We start from the raw sequence: 20,505 nt of genomic DNA, 5'->3' as shown, positions 1-20,505 counted from the left end.
TTTATACAAAGAAAATAATAGTGTTATTTCTCCAACAATGGTGTGGGCTTTTTCCCTCCAGGAGTGGAAAATATACTGAAAATATAAATGGGACTCTGCCATCTTACCAGCCTGTGCAAGAGGAGGAGCCACAGAAAAAACAGCCAGGTAAAATAGAGTTCACATTCTTAATGTACAGGGCTATCTTTGAAGGGCACTGAAACCTTTAGAAAAGTGGAAGACATAATCAAATCCCTAGGGAGCTTCATTTCAGGAGCTGGATCTCTTTTAACTTGGATGGTAAGAAGGTTGTTAAGTGGATGTAGTCAGCCTATTACATCTAATAGAATTGAGAAGGCAGAGATAGGAGCTATTTTTAGCTGTAGGAAAGGGAAAGTGTGCTGATTAATAATGTATTTTGGAAAAGAAATCCTTCATGGCCAAATACTGCCATGGTACTGCAAACCTTTTTTCAGTTGAAAGTTCCTGGCATTACTTTGTTCTGGACATTTTGAAAACAAGGGGTTCCGGTGTAGTTTAATTCTCTGAAAACTAGATGCCATTTGCATATAACATAGACTCTACTGTTGACTCCCTGATGCTTCCAGCAAAGGTCTCTTACATGCACACGACTTGCATCACTTTTTGGAAAGGTGGTTACTGGGAGCCTAAACAATTCCTTTGTATCTCTTTTTGTCCTATACTGCAGTAATTGAGCTTGATCCTGTTTGGGGTTTTGCTGCTTTTAACTCCAGGAGCTCTTACAGGGAACACCCTTAAAAACTAAGCTCTTTCTCTGTGCGTTAAGGTTTCTTGCACAGTGGAAAACCTTTTTAACAGAAGATGGTCTTCTTCTAGCTTATAAAAGCTGTTCTTTTATGTTTCCTCTAAAATTCAAGTCATTTTTGTGGTCTGTTTTAAATTACAACATTTTTTTGCAATTGGAATAGACTTAGGAAAATTTAAAGGTATTTTGGAAAAGAAAAATAATACTTCAACAAATGCAGGATGCTTATGTCATCCATGACCCAACAACCTCCGCTTGCCAAAAAGAAAGTATCTATCTTTAGTGGCATAACTGAGCTACTTGTTTGAGAGCAGTGTTTTACACAGGACAGAAATAACTACCTTTCCTTATTTTAGTGACATTTGAGGACAAAAGGAAAGCAAACTATGAGAGGGGAAATATGGAGCTGGAAAAACGCCGTCAGGTCCTGTTGGAGCAGCAGCAGAGAGAGGCTGAACGTAAGGCTCAGAAAGAAAGAGAAGAACAAGAGCGAAGAGAGAGAGAACGTCAGGAACAGGAACGGAAGAAACAACTCGAAATGGAACGGCAGCTGGAGAGACAACGAGAGTTGGAAAGACAAAGGGAAGAAGAAAGGAGGAAAGAAATAGAAAGGCGGGAGGTTGTTTTCTTGAAATTATTTTTTAATGCTTTAAGGAATATGTACATGCATAAAGTATCCACTTGACAGAGCGTTCAGGACTTGAATGCTGGCTTTGCTTCTGTCTCCTCCCATGGCCATTGGCAGGTTGTCTTGGAGAGAGAACATAGTTTCTGTCTGAAAACATTGCGTCTGTTATAAATGAATCAAGTGTTGAATCATAGGTTGAAGATTTTCAGATACTTCATAGGACAGATGAGATTTTCTTGGACAGATTTCTTGGATTTTATGCAAAAATCTGTGTACCAAACAAGACTGTACTGAATTCATAATTGATAATATTTTAAATGACAGTCAGACTTGAGACAAATGTGCTTCTATTGGTGTCTCAGTGCATGCATAAGACTTGCATATTTTATGGGGTTCTGTGAAATACTCAAAGGAGGTTATGATTAATATCTGTCAATGTGCTCATTTATGGGCAGTATTCTAAGCTAAACAGACTTTCTCTTGAATTATGTAGCTTTTCTTCATCCAGAGTTAGGAGCATGGCTATAGGATCAGTTCCTCCGTTCTTTGATGCTGAAGTATCTAAGAGCACTTTACAAAACACAATATGTTGTGTTGCTGTTATGCTGTTTAGAAATAGAGCACATTATATTCAGTAATGGTCTCAGAGTTCTGCATCTCTGTTGTAATTTAAGGTAATGTAACTTTTCTGCAGGCAGCAAAGCAAGAACTTGAGCGCCAGCGACGACTGGAATGGGAGAGAATTCGTCGCCAAGAACTTCTTAATCAACGTAACAGGGAACAAGAAGAAATTGTCAAGTTGACCTCTAAAAAGAAGAGCCTTAATCTTGAATTAGAAGCCCTAGTAAGACAGAAGTTTCGCTACACATCTTGAAATACAGTATTATAAAGCATGCAAATCTTAGAATCTACATTAGTGGCCCACTAGGAGTTTCACTCTATTTTGAATGAGCAATCTAAAGCAGATATTCTGGGTTATTTTAAAGACTTGATCATGAACTAAACTGCCCACAGGTTTAGTGCAGAAGTGTTTTTTGCTGTATATGGTATAATTTGTCTTTGATTTCCTTCTAGACGGACAAACATCAGCAAATCTCAGGCAGATTGCAAGATATTCGAAGCAAAAAGCAAATTCGAAAGACTGAGCTGGAGGCTTTAGATAAGAAATATGACCAAGGGATCATGGAAGTTAAGCAACTACAACAACAGCTTCAGGTATGTAACTTTGTGTTAAGCTTGTATTTTTCCTTTAATTCCTATTCTGTGTTTCTGTAATGCTGTGGATAATACATCCCCGTAGGGAGAAATAGTGAATCAGTTTGATTACAGTGGAGAGAAGAAATCGGCAAGGCTGTCAACATTGCAGAGGTTTTTAGTTTTATTTGTGGTGTTAAAGAAATGATTACATGTACTACAACAAGCTGATAGTTGAATGAGGATGGTTGTCAAAACCTCAGCTGTTATTTTGTGAACCAATAATAGTGACTTCTCCTTAATTATGAGTTCTTTTATGGCTCCAGACTCAAATTTTTGAGGAGTGTTTTCCTGTATGCAGAGCAAGTTGGTCTTTGGCCTGAATTATCTTGCTGCTCTTTTTTCTTTTTTTTCTCTCTTTGAGTAGCAAGACATGAATTATTTCAAATCGGTTGACTACCATAAATCATCCTCTACTGGATTTTTATGTAATGCTCCTGCACATCAGGGAAACATCATGTTCCTGTGTGTCACAGAAAGTTACTGTTTTATGTTAGGCTTGGGGCAGTCAAATTAAATGTTCTCATGATAATATTTATGCTTTTAGCATGTCTGTTAATTTTTTTTTTCCAGCTGTTTTAATGGTTTTGGGTCAAAAATCATTCAATTTTAGTAGTATTTATATTGCGAGTATAGAAGTCATTTTTTGTTCTACCTCATAATGATAACTTGCATCCATGTTTCATTAACGTCAGTTGAAATGATGTTTGAAAATGCACCCATTTTTACTTACTGATTTATAAACCATACTAAAAATTTGTTATGTTCTCTTCAATATCTACAGGAGTATCAGAATAAACTAATCTATTTAGTTCCTGAAAAGCAAATGTTAAGTGAAAGAATTAAAAACTTTCAACTTGAAAACACTCAGAGTAAGTGCCTGCAAATGAATTCTCTTCTGTTTGCTTTGCTGGCTTTTCATCACTTGTGAAAAAGGCTGAAGGATACAGAGGTGTTAATCACACCTTCACTTTTATATCTTTCCAGTTAGCATTATCTTACCATTGTTTCATCTGCATTTCATTATTTCCTTCATGTTGTAAATAAGGGGCAAACAAACACACTTTTACGAGTAAGCACAGATTTTGCTTGAAACTTTATTTATACAGACCATACAGCCCACAGATATTATTACACATTGTCTTTTTTGGTAGGGTAAACTCAAGGGAGTTCATTTAGGTAAAATTTACACTGGTCTTTACATCAAATCACACTAGAAGTCCCTATCTAGAGAAGTTTGCTATGAATTGGTCTGATACTAAAAAAAACAACTTGAAAATTATTCTGCATGTATTACATGTAATGCCTGCATGTCTCAGTTAGGTATTGGGCCCACTTTGTGCTGTATACAAATAGAAAGGTAAATCAAGGAATTTTTGTGAGGAAAAGAGGTTGGGACTGTGTGTATATTAGGAAAATAATAAAATAATTAGTGAAAAGAGAAATCCTTGTAAAATTGCTTGTCTTTCCTTTTGCAGGTATAGGAATCGGTTCAGTGCACAAAAAGTCCCTAGAAAAGGAAGAATTATGCCAAAGACTTAAGGAACAACTAGATGCCCTTGAGAAAGAAACTGCTTCTAAACTTGCCGAAATGGATGCATTTAACAGTCAGCTTAAGGTACATCTGCTCTCTAAATACTTAGTCTTACACTGGTAAGCAGTATCTTTGTTTCTTCATCCTGCCATAAAGATTGGTGACACTTCTACCAGGCTCCCAAAAAGCTTTTCCCAACTTTCAGTGTCAAATAAGAACTAGCAAAAGTCTTGGAGGAAATAGTGCAATAAAAACACATTTAAAACTATTGCTAATGTACTAAAATATGAACCTCTTGCTAATCATTGCTTTGCATGAATCAACTGTTGCTCACTCCCAACTTTTGCCTTCTAGAATTCATTTTGATTTAGAATTGAAGTTTTTCACGCCCTTGCAAATTCTGTTCTTACAGTACTGAGGTTATCTTGGCTACTATTTTTGAATTGTGGACTGAACATTTAACTTCTGTTGAAAGAATTACAGGGTTGTGTAGTACATTGTACAAGATCTGGTAGCAGACATAGGTATGGTCCTAAAAGTAAGCATAGGCCACTTATTTGTGTAGAAGTTAAGAAATATTGACCACTGGCCCTGAAGGCGCTTTTGTTTCAGAGGCAAGTCTTGACTTGCCTAAAAAGGCATGCAACTCTCCGGCAGGGTAGCATGCATCCACTTAACTTTGTTTACCAGGTTACTCCTAGCGGCACTGATGTGAACTTTATTCTTAAGTAATGGATTTACGCTGGGCCACTGTGAGAGCTCTGCACTCTCCGGTAAAAACAACACAAAGAAAAATGTGTAAACATTTAAGGAGTTTCTTTTTAAAAAAATGGCTACCTATAACATGCATTTTTAGTTACTTGTTTATTGCATGGCTTGCTGTGTTCAGTGGCTGAATCCACCATTTAGCTTTCCCTAAAGTATGTTTTTGAAAATACAGTGCAAAGATTAATTGGCTTTTTATCTGCCTTATCTTACAGTGTGAGAATATGGATGATTCTGTTCTTCAGTGCCTTTTGTCTCTGCTAAGCTGTCTCAACAACCTCTTCCTCTTACTTAAGGTTATTTTCTAATCTTTGGCTCTTTTGGTTTTTAATTATTTCGCAATTTTTCTCTGCTTACCCTTTCTGTTTGGATGTACAACTTCTATTAAATAGATTTTCCTAACATGAAATTGATAGGCTCTTTTTCTTTCTGCTAGCTTTTACATCCTCTTAAAGACTTAAATTTTCTTACCTGCTTAGAAAGCCAAACTGCAAAATACTGATAGCCATTTTATTTCTTAAAAGACTATGTTCACTAAGTTGTTTTACCCAGATATTTTTATTTTTAGTTAAAGTAACATCAACCAGTCTTAGATGGAAACAGCATCTCCTCCCACCTTTCCATCTGTTGTTCTCTACCTGTTTCACTATGCCTGTATCCATGCATCTTAAGCTGTGAGTCAGGTTAATGAATTCTTGTTCAAGTTTAAGAGTCTAGAAATAGCATCAGTGCCCAGAATATGACATACGACATGGCAAACGCAATGCTCTTAAGCCTCCAGATTAACCCAGTACTAAAACCGAGTTGCTGTTTTTCCTTAACACTGCTTTTGTCTGCTGGGGTCAGAAATCTAACTTTGATTCTCCCCTCCCCCCAAAAATTATTCTCAGAATGACTTCACTGACCTTTCCATTTTGCATAAGGGTTATTCTGTCCTTAAATCAAAGATACAGTAGTTTTTATAATGCAATTTTGTTTCCATTGCAATCCTCAATTTCTATGCAAAATGAGAAGAAAAAGTCTTCTCAGCTGAATGTGGTTGGGGAAAAATAGTAGTCAATTGTTTCGTTTAGTTTGTTGCTACAGAGACTTTCACTGATGCAGAAATCTTGTTATCTTGCCCTTTTCATATAAATTGCACAGTATCTCTTAGGCAACAGGATTATTGGTAGAGGTGCATATTGTAGTGGGAGTAAATCACTCTTAATTGCTTTATTTGCAGTATGAGATCAGCTATGAAAAGTCAGGGTATACCTGTTGCATTGCTCAGTCTGTATCAATAGGATTCCTAAGAAAAAATAATGTAGTATCTTACAGATGTTTTGTAACATGGTGAAGTACAATCTAAAGTAATTCTATTGTTGATTTTTTTTTTCTTCTCTAAATTTAATTATCCCAAAGATTCATGCTGACTTTTCTGCTGTGAAATAGTTTGTTATCAGAGGGAGATGGAATAGGAATTGAAGGATGTGTTCAAAAGAAAAAGAGTAATATTATGAAGTTTTCAAATATAGGAAAACTCCAGTCTGAGTTAGTGTCTTTAGGCTGTGGCTTCCCACAGTGGTAAGCTTGCTGGATATTTTTATAAAGTTCTTCTGATTTAAATATGGGACTGATCGTTCAGACAGCATCACAGAGGCGAACGCCCTACTGAAGGGATGTATTCTCAGGTTTATGGTATTGTGTTGGCTTTCAGTTGAAGTCTGCCTCCTTGGCAAATGTGTCATGTAGTTATTTAAAACATGCTTCATTGCCTTCTGTGTCCTTAGATAATGTTGTGTTTGAACACTCCATTTTATATCTTCCCTTCTCCTCTGTTGTGTTTGCCCTTTCCAGCAGGCGTATGACTGGAAGGGCTCTTTGAAAGCCTAAGTTATGGCAAAGGCTTTGCAAACCTGCCAGCTACTTTTATACTTCTGTTTATTTGACTTTCTTTGCAGTGACCTCCAAGGACTATTAATAACTTAATATTACTTTGTCCATTTGTATTAAAACTTGGTTCACAAAGCATTAAAATGCTTGGATGCTTTTCTCAAAAGATTGGCTTTGTTCCTTTTGATGAACTTCATTGTCTTTTCCCAATAGGACCTGCGAGAAAGCTACAGTACACAGCAGTTAGCCTTGGAGCAGCTCCACAGGATCAAACAGGACAAAGTAAGAGAGGTAGAAAAAAGGAGAGCTGAACTTGCACAGAAAAAGCGACTGGAAGATGAGGCTGCAAGGTACCATGCCTGAATGTATCAGCGTTGCAGTTTTTAAAGCAAAAGAATGCTGTGGTGACTTTAAGAAACTGACTGTAATAAGCAGGAGGTCTAATGAGTAAAAATGCATCCTAGCGAGTTGCTTTAGAGAAAACGTTTTATATGGAGTACCACTGATACAAGATCATTTGCATTTCATCTTTCCAATCTGTATTTATCTTCTTAAAAAAAAAAAAACAAAAACAAAAACAAAAAAAAAACCAAAACAAACAACCCTATAATTCAGATAAGCCAAGTAGTCACTTTTGCTAATAAGATTTTTAGCTCCTTGAATAGATAATCCTCACACATATAAAACTCCTTATATTTTCTGCCTTGTTTTGTTGGCCTTGAAAAGATCTGACCTATTTCCTTAAAAGCACTTCTGACTGAGTAGGTACTAGTTTTTTGTCATGTATATCCAGACAGTTGTGAGATTGATACTTAAGACAACGGGAAGGGCATTGACTGCTTAATTCCCGTGTTAATCTTGGAAGCTGGATGAGTGAGCAATCTTTGAGTTTTGAATTTGGTTCCTTTTATAGGAGGCCAATGAGAAAATTCAAATACGTGTCTGAGAGGATCATCCCTTCACATATATGGTCCTGATTTTGCTCAGCCCAGCCTTGTATCAAGCACTCGAACTTTTACTGTTCTCAGCTCTTGGTTTCTCATGGTCTTGTTCCAACTAGTTTTCTTCTCTTTTGTTTCACTGATTAAGAAACCATGGTTTCTAGGGTTTGATTCTGGCTGCCTAGAGATCCCACTCTGTTTTTCCTCTTTCCAGACCTTCTGCTATCAGCTGCCTGTTTTGTGTTTAGCAGCCCTGGATTGAAACAGTGCCAGCGAGGGTGGATGGGCGCTCTCGGTGGGCAGTCCTCAGCTCTGGACTTGCTTTGGTGTACTAGTTTTGACTTCTCATTCAGAGAATTGCTGTGTTTTGTCTTTTTAATTTGAGAGAGATTTTTTTCGATGGTTCGTATTTGCTTTGACTGTTTTTAATGAAGCAGAACTACTGACTTTGTAGTATATGTGACTCATGGTCATAACTCATGCCAGCATTTTTCTACAAAAGTGTGATGGAATTTCATAACATTTGTGACAGTCCCTTTAAGAGAAACATATGCCTCATGTATAATGATGTCCCGTTAATTTTTAAGGGTTAGGTCTGCTCTTTTCAGAAGAAAGGTCTTGACAGCTAAAATACAGTGATTTTTAAGGGTGTTGAATTGGATAATAACTTCTTTGGAGAGATGAGGCACAGGATAAGATCTGAATCATTTCAGAGAATACAGTCGGATTTCCAGATTCTGTCTGCTGAAGAGTGTGGCACTGGCAGGGATAAGCGTATTGAATAGACTACAACTGCTGAAGGCAAAAAATGAAAGCAGCAAAGATCAGTATGCAAAGGCTATTTTTATGTATGTGCCAGAGTGAAATTTTGTTATTAATCTGTTTGGAAATCTTAGCATCCAAATCTCACGATTGGAAACTACCTTGGTGGACAGCTTAAAACCACCTTTGTTCGATTAACAGGTCACTTGCTCATTAGGATGTAGGTGGGTAGAAATGCTCATGGAGGCACTGCACAAGTAGTCATGTGGCAGTGTTTTTACACCAAGAATTTTAATCCATTTGTTATTTATATGGGAAATACACTGGCACTCATGTTAAGACAAAGCATGGTCTCCTGTGGAAGAGCTTATTGCCCAGAGAAAAAAGTAGTAGACATCATAGACTCAGTTTTACTTAAAGGTGCAGTCCATTACTCTGTGAGCACGATCTCATTCATTTTTATCTGAATGTTCTCCCACTCTTCTCTCATTCTTTTCTTTCAGAAAAGCAAAACGGGAGAAGGAGAACCGATGGCAGGAAAATATCCGAAGGGAAGAGGAGGAGAAAAAGAAGCGACTGGAGGAAGAACGAATGCAGGAAAAAGTTCAAGAACAGCTGAAAGCTGAAGAAGCAGCTGCTCTGATGAGAGAACGGGAAAATAAACAACAGCTTCATGCAGAGGAGGAGAAAAACAGGCAAGCCACAATCTTGAGGGAAACAGAACAACAAAGGCAGAGGCAACTGGAAGAAGATAAAAGAAAGCAAGAACAAATTGCAAAAGAAGCTGAGGAGAGGCGTAAGCAGAACGAAGAAATAAAGAAGACAAAACAAGTGACCAACTCTCAAGAGGTGGAGAAACGCACTTCTAAATTAAACATAAGTGAGAAGTTTGCAGATCTATTGAAACCAACAGAGGGTAAAAGTCTTAAGCCGCCCTGGAATAATGAAGGTAATCTTAGTCTGTTAGATTTTTGCTTTAATGGTTCTTCTTTTCCTGAGCGTTATTTCATTCTTTAAATATATTCTTGTTAATGTGACACTATGGCAGGCTTATTGTCTAAAATATTATTTAAAAAAACCCAAACGGCAATGTTTCATGTCTTTAGTTAGGTATAAATCATCCTATTAACTTAGGTTACTCCTGTCAGTTTTCAGCATCTATGACTCTGATGGCAAATCTTCCAGCGATCAGGGCCAACAAATCACAAATGGTGGAAACAGTAATACTTTAGCTTTTTCTTAAGGCCTGTGCTTTCTGTCACTAAAGCAGAATGCTAATATGGAGGAGTTGTGCTCAGTGATGAGTGGATGGGCAGGTAACGCTCAGCAAAGTGATTTATTAACATTGAAATCTAGTTTATTTCTGTATTACTCAATGCCTCTTATTAAAAAAGAAAGAACTGAAGTCAATGTAACTCTCATTGTGGGACTTTGAAAAATACCAGTTTAACAATATTTTAGCTAAAGGCAGATTTCATTAGTTGCATCCTTCACTAGTTCTTGTCAGTTTTTATTAGCCGCTTTTATCACTGAGTTCAGCAAGAATCAAATTAGAACGGTGCTGAAAGATATTTGCACACCTCAGCTATACCTTGTAAAACATTCACTGTTAGCAACATCAGTCGCAGACTTGGAGAACATAGATGCAAAGAAAATAGAAACTGTGGTGGTTTAGGTTTCTAAGTGAGATCTTCACAACTGCTGCTGAACAGTTATTGTTGCGGCAGTGGTGTCTTTTCAACTTGGAAAATTATAATTGTGTTAAACGAGACTATGTTAAACCACTGGCTTAGCCAAAGCTGTTTGACAAGGAAAGGTGAGAACGTAGAGATGTCGCTTTTTCGCTTCAGAAGACAATGCGTTTTATTGCCCGTGTTACGTTTACTATGATTAGCATGTTAAACTCTTGCATTGTGTGCATCCTACCAGCCTGTTGTAGCTAGTGATCTCCTTTGATACTTGCATAGTGTCTTTGGGGCAAGAACCGTTCTCTTCTTACACTCATACCTGTTGCTTAGAATGGTAGGGCTCTAGCGAAGTGCATGTCTTCCAGCTCTATCAAAATGGTAACTAGTTCTCTTATCCTTTCAGGCAATGCAGTTAGTGTCTCAGAGTCTAGGAATTCAGTTGCCTTGGTAAATTACAGAGCTTTATATCCATTTGAAGCAAGGAATCACGATGAGATGAGCTTTAATACCGGGGATATAATTCAGGTAAGATTTGCCATTGACACTTAGCTTGCAAAAGCCCAACCCCATTTCCCCAGCCTTGAGGTACACCAAGGTCTTAAGTGTCAAAAGCATTATTTTGATATATTTTAAGACTTACTCAAAATTCAAATTTGACTGTTTTTTTTTGTTTGCTTGTTTTTTAATGGGTGAAATTAGGATTAGTTCAGCTAAAATCTTTCTTTGCATCTTACACATCCTAGAGCTGTTGAGAATCCATTTAGAATAACAATACTGAACTCCAAACATAAACTTTCTGAAATCAGTTAATCAGGAATTATGTAGTTGCTGCAGTTCATTGTACATATACAGGTTGGCCTTTAAGTGTCTGCTTGAAATATGAGTGTAGAAAAGAGAGACGTGAATGGCTACATAAAATGACAAAATGCCATTTCAATTCAAATTAAACAAACTAGCTGTTTAACAAGTAGATGTGAAAGATTCTTCTGAATTTTTCTAAAGTATTGTTAGCATAGACTTCTGCCTCTTATTGGCTGGTCCTTTGTAAATGCTCCCTCAGGCGGATATCTATAGTAGTTTATTCTGCGTCCATTCTTTGTAGCATTTTCTGGATTCAGCTGAATATGCTGTCTGTAATATTACAGCAGGACCATAAGGTTGGAAGTGTCTTTTGGCTTCTCAGTTGAAATCTATGTTATTTCGTGTAATTATATCACTTGTCAGCATGCACGTTTTTGAAAGCATGTGCATTCAGGTGGACTTGTGAAAACTGGTTTGTAACTGTAATAATACAATTAATATATATGTAATATAGAAGTCCATATGGTTCCTCCTCATTCAGATTATAAGCGATATAGGTAAGTGATAAGGGAGAATTTACAAAGCAATGTTGTACAGAATATTAAAACACTTAAGTATTAGCCTTCAGTTTGGCACTGTTAAAATCATTTATTTGCATTTTCATACCAATGAAACATGGAAGAGGGAACAAGAGAAGTAGGTTTTGTTTTGGCTTCCTTCTCAGATATAATTAACTGTGTCATTTAACTACTGATAACTTATTTTAGAAATAGGCTAACAGCCACCGCCTCCTCCTTCTTCTCCTCTTAATACCCCAAACCTCAACTAAGCTAAGTAGCTGATAGTATTTGATGAGCTGCTAATTTTCAGCTAACTTTGAATAATTTGCTAATTTGCAGCATAATGGAGACTTCGATATTGCTATGAATGTTTAAGGATGGTCTTGGCTGGGTGCTTGTCTCTCTTCGCAAGTAACAAGTGATAGGACGAGAAGAAACGGCCTCAAGCTGCACCAGGGGAGGTTTAGGTTGGATATTAGGAAAAACTTCTTCACCAAAAGTGTAGTCAGGCACTGGCACAGGCTGCCCAGGGAAGTGGTTGAGTCCCCATCCCTGGAGGTATTGAAAAGACGGATAGACGTGGTGCTCGAGGACATGGTTTAGTGGCAGACTTGGCAGTGCTGGGTTAACGGTTGGACTCGATGATCTTAAGGGTCTTTTCCAACCTAAATGATTCTATTCTATACTTAATCCTATGGTAAATAACAGAATTTTTGGACGTGTTTTGGATGCAGTCGAATGACACAGTTAGTTATATCTGTAAGCAGAACTGCAGGAGTTGCGTGCGCTGCTAGGCTCGCCAGCCGCTGCCTCTTGGCTGCGCATTCAGCAAAATATGACACAATGCCCCGTAAATTTTGGCAAGCCAGAATGGCTTCAGGGACAGTACGTGGTCCCCAGTGTGTGTGTTTGGGGCCCATTTGAAGGAATATAATGTCTTTGAGGCCTGTGTCTACCTGCGGCTAAAACCAGTGCAATTGCATCATCACCCTGTTTCTTGAACAGAGCAAAATCAGCTCAGTTCTGAAAGGGAAGAGAATGAAAATGCTGATCCTTGTGTGAACGGTGCTCGCGCTGTTCAGTTCAGAGCGCCAGCAGGTGCTGACGCACTAGATACCCTGCCTGTTTCACGCCGCTAATTGTGTTTTCTTTGTATTTGTCCTCCTGTCCGTAGGTTGATGAAAAAACTGTGGGAGAGCCTGGTTGGCTTTATGGGAGTTTTCAAGGACATTTTGGTTGGTTTCCATGCAATTACGTAGAAAAAATACCAGAAGGAGAAAAATCTTTATCTCCTAAGAAGGCCTTACTTCCTCCTACAGTATCTTTATCTACTACCTCAGCTGCTTCAGAGTGAGTTTTTGTTATGTTTGTGTTAAAATTGATGCTTCTAAATTTAGTTAACACATAATGTGCTGTATAGTTTCATTCAGTGTTTGTTTTTAAAATATAAATGCAGAAAACTTATTGAAGAACCTACCTGAAAGTCTTAGCTTGGAAATTTTAAGTATTTGATAGTCTGCTTTGCGTTGTGTAGAATATCTGTTTTATATGTTAAAAAAAAAATAAATTATTCTGCTTGAGATGATACTTTTGAAATAAAAATCATGCTGTGTTAAATATGCCTGTGTTCAATTTGCAGACCACTTTCACCAAGTAAATCTGCAGAAGAATCTGATTACCAAAACGTACCTTTTTCTAGCCTGAATGTCAATACAGCATGGCAACAGAAATCAGCTTTTACTCGCACTGTGTCTCCTGGATCTGTTTCACCCATTCATGGACAGGTATGGAGAACTTGCTGTATTTTAGATTGATGTTAATGAAGCTGATTTTAAAACAAATAAACAAACAAAAACCCCAAACAAACAAAAAAACCCCAAAACAAACGAAACCACAGCTTTTCTTATACTGGGTGCACTGAACACTCTAGGGGATAAAGAAACTAGTCTAAATTATCCACTAGTGTGCATTGACATAATTCCATGCGTTTTCATGGACCAGTGAGCAAGAAGACTCATGCAGTATGTTTCATAATTCTATAATAATTTTCACCTGTAATTGGACACAAGATATTTCTAGCAAAAAAATTGTTCCTGAGTGAACAGGTTGTATACAGCAATGTAAAATGTTGTTGACCAGACAACAGATTATTCAGCCAACACTTGGGAATGAAATTGCTTAGACTGCAATTAAAAGATACATTGCTGTTTGGTTAGTTGTTTTTTTTAACACTTGTACCAATTTGGGGTAGTGTGGTCGATCACCGTCTCCACTTCTGTCTGAACAGGGGCGACCTGTTGAGAACTTAAAAGCACAAGCACTTTGCTCTTGGACTGCAAAAAAAGATAACCACTTGAATTTTTCAAAAAATGATATAATTACTGTCCTGGAGCAGCAGGAAAACTGGTGGTTTGGAGAGGTACATGGAGGAAGGGGTTGGTTTCCAAAATCTTACGTCAAGCTGTTACCTGGGAGTGAAATCAAGAAAGAGGAGTAAGTATGACTTTTGGTTTTGTTTTATTCAACAGTCTACAAAAAAAGGTGGTTTTACAGTGCAAAATTCTTGCAGTGCTTTAAAGTGCTGAATATAAATACTGTTTACAATTTACACCGTGCCATTTTAGGCTTTTATTATTCCATTCTAGCAAGCCAAGTAATGTTGGGCGCACTACTGTGTAAACAGACAATCTTCCGAGGCTGAGTGCTGTGAAAAATCAGTGGTGTTAGATTATTCATCAAGTGCCAGACTTTGTTTCGGTTCATTACCGAGTCAGCTCTCTTGCAGCATGGTTGCTTTCTGCTTCTGAAGGTGCCAATTTCTAATTGACACACAAAGAATCATAAGCTCGTAAGGCGCGTCTTACAGAAATAGTGTATTTTTCTTTACTTGAAAAGATCATTATGTCTATTCTAATGCTGCAAAGTAACTGTTCAGGTAATAATTCAAAGTCTGGTTTCTGCTGGGATGGGCTGTACCGTTGTGTGTGAATTGTTCTTTTCATGAATTATGATAAAAGTTCTTAGAAATTCTTTAGAATGAGAGAATTTAGACAAAATCTTTAATTTGTACTTCTTTTGGATAGCATAGTTTGTAAATATATCTTCTCGTCTTTCATCACATTACCTTTTTTTTTTGTTTGTTTTTGAAGTGGTGTGCTCTTGGTTGCCGTTCATATCTTAAGTATCAGTAATCCCTGTCACTGTTTGACAGTCAGGGCGGTCTTTGCAATTAATTCGGAGGCAATACCAACTTTGAGATAACCAAAGTGAGCTTAGTCTCGTCCTAATAAAGAGATTTGTTCTTCATCAGCCTTTTTAGTTATTCAAAATTTTTTCTTTCTGCAGACCAGAAGCTATTTACGCAGCTGTAAACAGAAAGCCCAATACACAGTCTTATGCAGCAGGAGAGGGTAAGACAGCGTGAAATATGCTACTTATGCACTCTGTTTCTGCTTAATGTCATGTGAATAAGCTTAAAAACGTGAAGAGTTTCTGAGCACGCCTTTTAATGCTTGTCCAAAAGATACAGTGCAAATGTTATGAGAGTTCTAAAACAGGAACTTAAGTAAAGCTTATAACTAATTCAAGTTGAGCATAGGCCTGGGTTTTGGTTTTGAGACTTTTGCTCGAGCATTAATTTATTTCTGAAAACTTTAAATATGTCTCATACCCATAGGACGAGTTCTCTTCCTGCTGTTCTCTACTGTCTTATGCTGTACTGTAGAGACACGAGAAGGGATTTTTAGTCTTCTGAGTGTGGATCATTCTCTTTTAATCAGTAGGGAGTATAGAAAACAAATATTACTGGAGAAAAACTTGTGGGACGCACTTTCTAAGCCTTTTAATCTAGTGTATCTCCATGCTTCCCCAATTGTATTTTAATTCTGCTTGATTTTTTTCATTTTTGCTGTGTTAGTCAGATAAGAATGGTTTTAATCAGGTTTAGGTGTGGAATGTACATGCTTACTGTGAAACACAGAGGTAGGGTGGAATACTTCATGCAAGAGATGACTTTTCAAGCTGTGGTCTGCAGGCCTCTGCCGATCCACAGGATGATCATAGGGTAGTAACTCTCTCTGTGCCAAATCCATCTATCTGTACAAAGTTGCGTACCTGTAATTCAGAGTTGTAAGCGTGAGGCGAGATGTGATTATAATCCAGCAAGTAGGTAGGTTGATTCACAAACTTGTGAAGACATGATCCGTGTTATGAACACACTGATGAACGCTGATACCAAAGACAGCTTTACTTGCATCTGATGTACTTTTATCCTCCTGTCTGAAGCTATTGTCTCCTTCTTTACTCTGTTTGCACAGAGTATGTTGCGCTTTATTCATACTCAAGCTCCGAGCCTGGTGACTTGACTTTCATGGAAGGTGAGGAAATCCTAGTGACCCAGAAGGAAGGGGAATGGTGGACCGGGAGCATTGATAGCAGAACTGGAATCTTCCCCTCCAATTACGTCAGACCAAAGGATCAAGAAGTGAGTTTGTATTCTGAGAATTAACGCACGATGCTTTGTCTCAATTCTATTGTATTACTGGTATTGATATCTAGCTCTTAGCATGATTTTAAGCAGAGGTTAATGTGCTTGACAGAAGAAAAGAAAAGAAGAAAAGAAAAGCCTAGGTAGCTTGAGTGCTAAATCAGTGCTCTAGCCACAGTGTCACACTGTCTCTCTCCATACTGCATGGTATTTTGTTAAATACAGGCTCAAAATTAAAATCTCCACATGCTTTTCTGTCCTCATGCTTAAAGTTGGTGTAAACTCTGCCATTTTTATTGCACATTAAAAGATGATTGTTGTGTCTTTGTAGGCTTCTAGTAATGCTGGCAAAACTGGAACAATAAATAAGAAACCTGGTAAGTGTGTGATAACTTTTTAATATTTAGGACTGTTTCTTAAGTGACTGTGAGCATTTAGGTTCATAGCAGTGTTTTAATGGTGGCTAATGTGCTTAGCTGCAAGATACGTACCAGGATATTTCTGTGGATCTAGCTCTTATTGTAATGAAAAAATAACAAATGCCATTAATATATTATATTTTCAGAAATTGCTCAGGTTACTACTGCCTATGCTGCGTCAGGAACTGAACAGCTTAGTCTTGCTCCAGGACAGCTAATACTTATTCTGAAGAAAAATGCTAGTGGATGGTGGCAAGGAGAGTTGCAGGTAATTATCGAAGGAGAAATAATTGTGACTTCATGAATGGCAAGGAGGTGATCTTGGATTTAATTCGAGAAAACAACTAAGTATAGGGTTCTAAAAGCTGGCTAGAAAGTTATTTTCATCTTGTATAAACCATATTTGGGGAAAACCAAGTTTGTAATAAAATCTTGGGTTGCTGGGAGTTTTTGTTTGGTTTGGTTCGGTTTGGGGTTGTTTTTTTTTTTTGGTCACAGAAGATAGTAAAACTGTCAGTGAACATGTGCATGGGAGGGGGAAGAGGGATGTTGGCAGTTAATAAATTGGTTAGGACTTCATTGGTAAAACATTAAATCATAAAATTATTCTAATGAAAAAACAGGAATTCTTGGGGTTGGAAGCTAGTTTATTGTGAAGGCTGCTCTTCCCACTTTTCTCCTTTCCCCACCTGGTGATGAATTTCTAGTCCCAAGGGCTGAGGGTACTGTTACATGACGTTCTCCTTAAATCATAGTTGATACTTTGACTTCTGGAGCCCCATGGATCGTGTCCATAATAGCCTTCATCTTTGCAACCAATGCAAAAAGTTAAATCATGTTCTTATAATGTCGCTTTGTTACCCTTCTCTTTAGCTGGATCTGCAGCGTTAGCCTGAACTTAAACATTACTTCCAATACAGAATGCCTTTTCCAATATTGGGATTGAACAGCACAATAGAAAGTTCTGTCCTCTTTATATCACTTAATTGGCCTTTCCCAAGGTGTTCTACAGCCGCACACGCTCTGTTCTGAGTGAATACCCTTGTTAACACCTATCTTCCCTCTCCAGCAGTTAGAACAGGGCTGATCTAACTGTTCAGCATCTGTTTTAAGCCCAGCCTGCTTTACAGATACAGGAGGAGAAATCACAGTTGAGCAATTGCTGCACTGAGTTTCTGTGAATTAACAGCAGTGGAAAATGTATTCATAGGATGTGCAAAAAAATAAATACATACAGAAAACAATGAATAGTTTGTATTTTAAGAAAAGTAGGCCCAGTGCTGCTTCAGGAAGAAGCTTCAAAGAATCCAAAAAAAAAAAAAAAAGTGGGGAAAGGGGAACTAAGATACGTAATTATCAATTCTTGCTAGTTTGAATTTCTTTTTTTTTGTTGTAATAGAGCTCACTCTGCAGGTACTGCTTTCTAAAATCTATGCTCCCTTTTACATCCTGACTTTTTTGTGCACTCAAGTGTATTTGTTTCTTCAGTGTGTGCGAGATCCTCTTTGCCTGTGGGACTAAAAAAGCAAAGACTGAGAAATGAGGAAATTCTTTTCAAACTCTCACGTGCTGTACTAGGTAGGGAGTGACATCAAATACTTAGGCCAGGATTTTCGAAAGTAGCTTATGGTAATTGTTACCTCTGTTCTGGGTATCTCATGAGAGACTCCTTATATGATGCATAAGTAGAACGTTCATAGAGCAGATTTTCAGCCCTACAATTAAATTGTGCACTGAAATCATCAGCTGCACTTGAAAATTTTGGATGATGACATTTGCCAGAGCATATTAGAGTGGAGCTTTATTTGAATTGGGTTATTTTATCCTTTAGCCAGATTTTTTCCTGTTGAGATCTGTTTAGTATTTAGTTGGTGTTTGGAAGCCTGACTTTTTGTCTTTTGTTGGAAAAACTGTGTGAGATATTTGTTGCATTTTTTTTCCAGTCTATAGACTATTTCGTTTCTTAATCGTGTAATAACCATTTTAACCATTTACAGGCCAGAGGGAAAAAGAGACAGAAAGGATGGTTCCCTGCCAGCCATGTGAAATTACTGGGTCCGAGCAGTGAAAGAACCACATCTGCTGCTCCTTCAGGTGAAAAAAAAATGACTTTAAATTTCATTTAGAGTGTTTTATGTAACTTCTTCAATTGTTCAGATACTAGTCTGAATTACTTAACTAGCGTAATATTATCTTTGATGGCCATATCTGATTGTGGTGTCGTGGTGGAAGGTAAAGTCCTAGTCAGAATCTGGGTCTTTTGACAAGACATGTCTGTTCAGCTCTTATCCCTGTCCACGAAAGGTAAAATCTCACAACTTCTTAACCAAAAGAGTTCTTCACAGGGTCCCTCCCTAGCATGTACTATCCTCTGCATACCTTGCAACAGAAAGTCTCAGTCATGCAAAGACATTTATATCCAGAAATCTGTGAGGATCAGCAGTCCATCTTCTATGGCAAGAGCTTTTTAATTTTGCTGAATGCAGTGAAGAGCCACACTCTTCTCACTTGGAAATTCCGTGTTTCCAAGCTAGCAAGAATCTTACAGAAAACTAGCAATCATTGACAGACACCTTGGAATTACATCCACCCCTCCTTCTAAGGAGGGAGATGAAGCAGCAGATTTCTACTACGCTTTTCCATTTGAATGGCCGGGTACAAATGAGATTATTTCACAAAAAATGAGCTTTTTTTGGTTCAGCATGCTTAAATTGTGCTGTTCTCCACAGCTGTGATTTGCATATACAACAGCTTCCTGGGCATTACTGGACAAAACTTCCCTTTGACTAAAGTCGCAGCTCACAATTAGCTAATGCACATTTCCTCTGCCTTTGCCATGTTTTTCTCACAAGTATCATCTATAAGATAATAAAACTCACCTTCTTTTCCAAGCCAGTAAAAGAGATAGAAGCATACTTGATTGTATTTTAAAATGTTTAGGAGGTCAATAGATGCTATACTAACCGAATCCATTGGCTATGTAAGTGCGTAGATACATGGAGTGGAAATAAAGATTACTGCGTGGCCCAATTAAAAAAAAAGTAAAAGAGAAGGGAGGCCAGTTCCGCATCAAGATAAGATCATGTGGCATTTTTCTTATGTAACAGTGTGTGTGAAATTGTTGTTTCTTTCCTGTGGTTATGTCAAACACTGAAAAAACAGTCTTAATACTTGTGTAACACTACTCTGCTATTTTTGTTTTTTCTTGGTAGTGTGTCAAGTGATAGCGATGTACGATTACACGGCAAACAATGAAGATGAGCTCAGTTTCTCCAAAGGGCAGCTCATTAATGTTCTGAGCAAAGATGATGCTGACTGGTGGCAAGGAGAAATCAGTGGTGTGACAGGTCTCTTCCCCTCAAACTATGTGAAGATGACCACAGATTCTGATCCAAGTCAGCAGTGTAAGCAACTTTTATTTTTTATTAATTGTGTTACATTATTTCAAAGGTGCATTGCTATTCTTCTGCTTTGTGTTTGGAATTGGGAGTTCCAGGCATCAGCTAAATTTATTGGTACTTTAAATACTCTTTCTTCACATACTTTACTATAGTACTAAGTATTTTAAACACTTGTCTATTTAACCAACAAACAACAGGCACGTTACCAACCAGCCAGCGTGTGACAGTAAGGGTGCTAAGGTGACCTAAAAATAGTAGATTTGGTAGGTGTTCCCCTGCCATTAAAGATGCTGCTGTTTGATAACTGACATGACTGGGAATCAGTGCAGGCATACTGTGCTCGATCATAGAACTTGCTTGAGTTTTATAAAACATGAAAAAATGTCTGCTGTAGTCATCTTTAACTTATATTTAAACTATTGATCAGTTAAGTAAAAATAACCATAGAAAGGATAGGAGGAAGTTGCTAGCATTAGCAAGTGATCTGTCCTACCGTAAGTACACGTGTCCTGGCTCCCAGCAATCCAGCTGTCATCCAGGTCTGAGACATGATATATATCAAAACACACATTAAGCTGAAAATGATCAGCAGCAGGTTGAGAACTGAGTGCTAGAATATACACCTGTC

General features: G+C 37.7%; 1 protein-coding gene across 6 annotated transcripts in view; it reads left to right on the top strand.

Annotated features, from left to right (window-relative positions):
- Positions 1 to 20,505, top strand: part of ITSN2 (intersectin 2) — a 90,000-nt gene that overhangs the window by 47,578 nt on the left and 21,917 nt on the right. For all 6 annotated transcript variants that reach the window (XR_014227637.1, XM_082306629.1, XM_082306630.1 and 3 more), the window contains 18 exons: positions 62 to 147; positions 1,123 to 1,385; positions 2,089 to 2,238; positions 2,469 to 2,609; positions 3,433 to 3,520; positions 4,127 to 4,266; positions 7,033 to 7,169; positions 9,026 to 9,471; positions 10,614 to 10,735; positions 12,746 to 12,921; positions 13,211 to 13,355; positions 13,859 to 14,064; positions 14,917 to 14,981; positions 15,888 to 16,054; positions 16,389 to 16,434; positions 16,623 to 16,744; positions 18,474 to 18,570; positions 19,689 to 19,880. Coding sequence is in view for 5 of the 6 variants with exons in the window: in XM_082306629.1 (XP_082162755.1) it covers positions 62 to 147; positions 1,123 to 1,385; positions 2,089 to 2,238; positions 2,469 to 2,609; positions 3,433 to 3,520; positions 4,127 to 4,266; positions 7,033 to 7,169; positions 9,026 to 9,471; positions 10,614 to 10,735; positions 12,746 to 12,921; positions 13,211 to 13,355; positions 13,859 to 14,064; positions 14,917 to 14,981; positions 15,888 to 16,054; positions 16,389 to 16,434; positions 16,623 to 16,744; positions 18,474 to 18,570; positions 19,689 to 19,880 (2,789 nt within the window). In the remaining variant the exon portion in view is untranslated. The remainder of the gene's footprint in view (positions 1 to 61; positions 148 to 1,122; positions 1,386 to 2,088; positions 2,239 to 2,468; positions 2,610 to 3,432; positions 3,521 to 4,126; positions 4,267 to 7,032; positions 7,170 to 9,025; positions 9,472 to 10,613; positions 10,736 to 12,745; positions 12,922 to 13,210; positions 13,356 to 13,858; positions 14,065 to 14,916; positions 14,982 to 15,887; positions 16,055 to 16,388; positions 16,435 to 16,622; positions 16,745 to 18,473; positions 18,571 to 19,688; positions 19,881 to 20,505) is intronic.

This window comes from Platalea leucorodia, assembly GCF_965183815.1.
Source record: "Platalea leucorodia genome assembly, chromosome: 3".
Classification (NCBI taxonomy): Eukaryota; Metazoa; Chordata; class Aves; order Pelecaniformes; family Threskiornithidae; genus Platalea; species Platalea leucorodia.
Note: the sequence above shows the minus strand (reverse complement) of the source record. Positions and strands in the feature narration are given on the sequence as shown.